The sequence below is a fragment of the Tiliqua scincoides genome, chromosome 4 (assembly GCF_035046505.1).
Source record: "Tiliqua scincoides isolate rTilSci1 chromosome 4, rTilSci1.hap2, whole genome shotgun sequence".
NCBI lineage: Eukaryota > Metazoa > Chordata > Lepidosauria > Squamata > Scincidae > Tiliqua > Tiliqua scincoides.
Window position 1 is genome coordinate 7,189,733 of NC_089824.1, and position 6,000 is coordinate 7,195,732.

Below are 6,000 nucleotides of genomic sequence, written 5' to 3' on the forward strand. Positions count from 1 at the left end.
GGCAACCAAGACAGGATTGTCGAACAAGGAATTTTGACAGTTGCAATCCCCCTCAAAGGTCCCTTTATGACTTCCAGCCATAAGAGGTGGTCTGTGTAAGAAAGCAGCTCCGAAAACAGCTCCGTCTGTCACAAATCCCTTAGTGGGGTCCCAGGCACTTCCTGAAATCTTATGCTGTTGCTGCTGCTGGACTGACAATCAAATACCAAGGAGCAAGTACAGATCCTGCTGTGAGTCCCTGCCCCACCCACCTGAGGAATACTGCCTATGCCATGTGAGTAACACCTTTTAAAGGAGGCACCAGTCCAACTTTCACCATGCCAGAATGGCCCTCTCTGTATTTGATGGAGGGTTACTCCTGCCCTTGCCCGGCGCCAGGCCTGTTATTGGCAGAATACAGGCAACAGCAGAGCTGTGGGTTGGTCCTTTTCTGTTAGACAACTTTTGGGGAGGTTTTATGCATTGGGACCTACCTAGTTTTATGAGACTAGAAAGAAAGTTTCACTTTACCAGTGGCTCAAGCCTCTGTTTTCATCCCTTTTACTATGGTGGGGGGGGGGGATACCACCTTTTGGATTGTTTGTTGAGCTCCACATTCATCACATCAGGACCGTTCTGGTGGCCTTGCATTCTCCTTCACCTGGCCTTCCATGAGAGCTGAGACACATTTGCCTACTCACGAGTAGGCAAATGCACGTGCTGCTCAGTTTCGCTTTCCATAGGGCTCAATGCATCTTTCTTGTCCACTATCGGCTTTTCAGTTTCCGTTTTTAGGACCCACAAACAATCCTGACTACTCCAGACTGTTCACAGCAGGACTGTATTCCTCCAGGGAAAAGGTGCCTTCCCATGTTGGGTTTCAAATTGGGCTCTGCACAAAAATGTTTTCCAGGGAAACGTTACGAAATAGTGTGGTTTACACCAAGCCCAATTCAGAGAACATAAGAACAGCCCCACTAGATCAGGCCATAGGCCCATCTAGTCCAGCTTCCTGTATCTCACAGCAGCCCACCAAATGCCCCAGGGAGCACACCAGATAACAACAGACCTCATCCTGGTGCCCTCCCTTGCATCTGGCATTCTGACATAGCCCATTTCTAAAATCAGGAGGTTGCACATACACATCATGGCTTGTAACCCATAATGGATTTTTCCTCCAGAAACCTGTCCAATCCCCTTTTAAAGGTGTCCAGGCCAGACGCCATCACCACATCCTGTGGCAAGGAGTTCCACAGACCAACCACACGCTGAGTAAAGAAATATTTTCTTTTGTCTGTCCTAACCCTCCCAACACTCAATTTTAGTGGATGTCCCCTAGTTCTGGTGTTATGTGAGAGTGTAAAGAGCATCTCTCTATCCACTCTGTCCATCCCCTGCATAATTGTACTGTAGTGGTACTGTATTTCCAACATCACATCACGCTGGGGAACAAATAATTTCCAGGAATAGCTTGAGTCAGTGTTGGCAACCCTTTTTTCATTTGGAGTCATTGCAGATTCAAGGCAGAGGAGGAAGAGAAGGCCTTCGTCACAAAGCAACGCGGGTGGGGCTCTCAAAGGGTTCTAGAACATGAGAAATCTGTTGGTAAAGGACGGACACCCACGCTGACTGTTGGGAGTTGATTCTGATGTCTTCCACATAGCAGCCACCAAGGGGAGTTCTGTCACTTCTGAGGAAAGAAAAAGCAACCAGGGGGAAAGTTCTGGCACAGCTGTGAAAACAGGTGAGGTAATAAAAATGGGGAAGTTAGCATTGAGGAGAAATGTGGGCTTAGAGCAGGAGGAGGTGATGGAATTTTGCCCCAATCCTGTCCCCTTCCAGCCTTGTGAAGGAGGGATACACTGCATGCTACAGTGGTGGTGGTAGTGGTGGAGATCAAGAGGTCTGCTTGAGGCAAGGGGACTTTTGTTCCCTTGGATCGGGATAGGTCTTCTTATAAAGTTTCCAGTGGGGTTTAAAAACACAGCTGTTTCGCTTTGCCTTGAGACATACAAAATTATGCAGGGGATGGACAGAGTGGATAGGGAGATGCTCTTTACACTCTCACATAATACCAGAACCAGGGGACATCCACTAAAATTGAGTGTTGGGCGGGTTAGGACAGACAAAAGAAAATATTTCTTTACTCAGCGCGTGGTCGGTCTGTGGAACTCCTTGCCACAGGATGTGGTGCTGGCGTCTAGCCTAGACGCCTTTAAAAGGGGATTGGACGAGTTTCTGGAGGAAAAATCCATTATGGGGTACAAGCCATGATGTGTATGCGCAACCTCCTGATTTTAGGAATGGGTTAAGTCAGAATGCCAGATGTAGGGGAGAGCACCAGGATGAGGTCTCTTGTTATCTGGTGTGCTCCCTGGGGCATTTGGTGGTCCGCTGTGAGATACAGGAAGCTGGACTAGATGGGCCTATGGCCTGATCCAGTGGGGCTGTTCTTATGTTCTTATGCCTTGAGAAGGGATGATCCCCCATGTGAGTCTGTGACCATTTCCTGTCTACTTAATGCTGCTTTTATGAATCTGCTCATACAATGTTGCTGTCTAGCTGGTTTTAAAGTACAGGCACACTCCTATCAGCACCCCCCATGGATGCAGAAACTGTGGCTACTGGGGGACCCTATCTCTGTGCATCCCTGTGCCCATTAACGTCATTTAGGTTGTTATCACACGATCGGGTCTTTATCACGCATGCTGAACACTAAAGCAGGAAATTAACTTCTTGCTGTTAGCATTTGATTAGCTTCTTCAAGTGTTCAGGCTACCTGCCTGCGCGTCCTGCTATAAGCTTGCATGTTTGTAGTGTTCGGTAAAAGGAAGAACATTTTTTCTTGTTTCTCTTGGTAAGAATGAAAACAAAGTTAATTATTGTGAAAGGTGGGGATGGAGTGCTCCCTTCCCCGCCACACCTTCCCTGACCTTCCTACCTACCTCCCCCCACCCTGGAATGTCTCCTCCCTGCCTTCCCCCACACCCCCACTCACCTCTCTGCCACCGTGTGGTCCGGGCAACTAATAGGTGGCAGAACACAGGCCCAGCATTGGAGCTGGCCCAACATGAGCTCGCACTAGGCTATTTCTGGCATTAGGCCCACGGTCTGGGCTCACAAACATGACAGTGCGCGCCGGCGCTAAGCTGGTGTGCACAGGGCTCTGGATCAGGCCCTGAATTTGCACATACATGGGGATGCCAGTCCTCATTTTTTAAAAATTTTGTATAGTTGTTTTTAGTCATCTTAAATTACGTTTTTATGTTTTATGCTTTGAGCTGTGGAGGAGCAGCATAAAATCCTTTAAGGGCGCAATCCTAGCCCCTTATGTCAGTGCTTTCCAGCAATGACATAAGGGCAATGCAGCTCTGCGGTAAGGGAACAAACATTCCCTTACTTTGAGGCGGCCTCTGTGAGTGACACCCAACTGCAGGATGCAGCACACGTCCCATTGGCATCGCTATGCCAGTGCTGTTGGGATTTCGCCTAACATAAGGGGTTAGGATTGCGCCCTAAATTAATGAATATATACCTGCCTTTTTTCCTTTTAGTTGGAGCACCTGTACACAAGAGGGCTGGGAGCCCAGTGCTTGTGTCTGAGCATCATGTCCACTTTGAGCCTGGCATCGGTGCCACCTACAGTTTCTGAACCAGAAGTCAACGTCAGACTCAACAATCCATCATCCATTAATCTGCAATGTGTCCTCTGGATCTGCATACTAGTCATCTGCGGTTTTGGACTTGTTGGGAACGGAGTGGTCCTCTGGCTGTTTGACTTCCATGTTAAGAGGAGTACTTTTGCCCCCTACTTCCTGAATTTGGTTGTCGCTGACTTTGGTATTCTTGTAGCTGGAATTCTTGGTTTCTATGGGGCCGTTGTTGGAAATGTCCCATTACTGCTTCCTCCTTCACTTCTCCAGCTTTTCTTGTTAATGTATATGGCAGGTCATCTCTTCTTGACAGCCATCAGCATTGAGCGGTGTGTGTCCATCTTCTTCCCAGCATGGCATCGATGCCGCAGACCAGCATACTTGTCCCCGACTCTGTGTGTTCTAATATGGCTCCTCTCCTGCCTTCTCTCTGGATTTTATTTTTTTCGGCTCATTAAGGTCACTAGAAATTCTAAACTGGTGCTCACCCCATACTATATGACTGAGTTTGTTTGCTTATTACTCATGACTATCTCCAGTCTGATCCTGTTCGCTCACACTGGCTTTAAAACACAACAGAGGCAGAGCGGAAAGCTTTCAGCAGCCATCCTGAGTACTCTTTTCTTCTCCATCCTCCTTGCTTCTCTTTTCAACGTCGTTTTCATCGTCCATTTTTTTCAGTACGTCCCTGCTCATGCAATACTTTGTGGCTTGTTAGGGGTGTGTCTAAACAGCAGTGTTAAGCCAGTGATTTATTTCCTGGTTGGGAGACAGACCCAGGGTTGTGTGAGCATGAAGGTTCTTCTGCAGAGGGTTTTCGAGGAGGAGGAAGACTCTAGAGAAGGCGTTGAAGTATCAATTCCAAACCAGTTATGATATGTCCATAAAATCCAAAAGATGTTATGCACTTTGTTATAATGGTAACTTCTGTAACGATTTGATTCAGAGATGTCAGGAAAGTCTGTTTGATGGCCTACAGGGTGCAATAAGCAAGATTCAGTCCATAGATGGTCCAAAAATCCCAACAATGTAGGCAGCTCAAAATAAATGGGTTCATGTTTAAGGTAACCTCATAAGGAGATGTGTGGTATGTTTTTACTTTCCTCTGCCTACGTAGAGCAGCAAGCAGAGCAAGCTGCATGAGAATCGATATCATCCCTTTCCCACTTGTGCTCCATTGCAGAGAAGCTGCTTATTCTTACGTGTGGCCCTTTTGCACCACCCCTGCAGGCCTCTAGTAGCCTGTTCCACCCCATTTTTGCTGTGTGGACATCTGTTCCGCTTTGCTCAGAAGCAGCCTGCGTACCTGAGTCCAGGTAGTCAACAGATGATATGTGAAACAGTCTTATGCCCCAACGCTTTCCCCCTCTATGTTATAGTGTGCAGCCATGCCAGTGGAGTGCAAGCTGCATACTTGGTGGTGGGGATTGAACAGCTGCAGAAGGTAAGTAAAATATGCATACTTTGCGACAACAGGACGCTGTTCTGCTGCCATACAGAATGTGATAGTCTTCTTGTTGGCATCCTTCAGTCTCGGAAGACTATGGTGTCACGCTCTGAATGGTGGTTCTGGAACAGAGTGTCCTCTCCAGTGTGTGAAGCCTGGGTAAAGTAGGTATGGAGGATAGGCTGTTACCCACGCAGCAAATCCCCCCTCTCCACGTCGCTGAAATGGTCCAATGCAAAGGCAGAGGCCAATACGGTTGGTTCCAGCAGCGTCGCAGGAGTTGCCAGAACGTGACTGTGTTCAGCCATGAACTGCCTCAGGGACTCTGGCTCCGGATTTTGCCTCGAGGTTGACTCCTGAAGCATTTTCCATAACTGGATGTAGCCACAAGGCAGTGGAGGTTTGGGATCAGAGTTTTCCTTCTCTCAGATGAGCTGCCTTCCCAGGCTGACGAGTCCCATCTACCCGGTGGCAGTATTGAACTGTTATAAAGTCAGAACATTGCTCCAGCTAGCCTCATATTGTTTATCTGCTAGCAGCAGCTGTGTAGGTCTCATTCAAGCATACTCCCCCCCCCCCCGCCATCAAGCATCTTCTCCCCAACTGAGCTTATTTTATTAGCTTGACATGCCAAGGATTGTACGTGTGTTCGTTCTTTTTGCTGCAAACATATAACATGGCTATTCTTTGGGAATCCTCATTGCACTCAATGCTTGCCACACCGTAGATTTCCTTGGCAGTGGTGGCGGGTGCAAGGAATGCCACTCAGTGCCTCTAGCCATTATTAAAATGGTCCCAGCTTCTTTCCATATGCCAAAACTTTCCCCTAAATCCCTGTCAAGAGCTTGGAAGGAGACCTGACAGGCGTGGATGTTTTAAAAGCACGCTGCAAAGAAGAAAGGAACTCACATTTGCTTTATA

The 6,000-nt window shown here is 47.8% G+C and overlaps 1 protein-coding gene across 3 annotated transcripts; it reads left to right on the forward strand.

The window, feature by feature from the left end:
- Positions 1–199: 199 nt before the first annotated feature.
- On the forward strand, positions 200–5,065 carry LOC136649370 (mas-related G-protein coupled receptor member H-like). 3 transcript variants are annotated; one of them, XM_066625947.1, is made up of 3 exons: positions 200–274; positions 1,496–1,723; positions 3,534–5,065. In XM_066625947.1, the coding sequence occupies exon 3, from the start codon at positions 3,588–3,590 to the stop codon at positions 4,506–4,508; it is 921 nt and encodes a 306-aa protein (XP_066482044.1). In that variant the 5' UTR covers positions 200–274; positions 1,496–1,723; positions 3,534–3,587; the 3' UTR covers positions 4,509–5,065. The 3 variants fall into 3 exon arrangements, with proteins under 3 accessions (XP_066482044.1, XP_066482045.1, XP_066482046.1); XM_066625948.1 differs by having other exon boundaries at positions 207–274; positions 1,487–1,723; XM_066625949.1 differs by having other exon boundaries at positions 209–274; positions 1,643–1,723.
- The last annotated feature ends 935 nt before the right edge of the window (positions 5,066–6,000 follow it).

Bases quoted from the DNA above. Each gene is read 5' to 3' on its own strand.
- LOC136649370 (XM_066625947.1), top strand. From the start codon at position 3,588: ATGTCCACTTTGAGCCTGGCATCGGTGCCACCTACAGTTTCTGAACCA.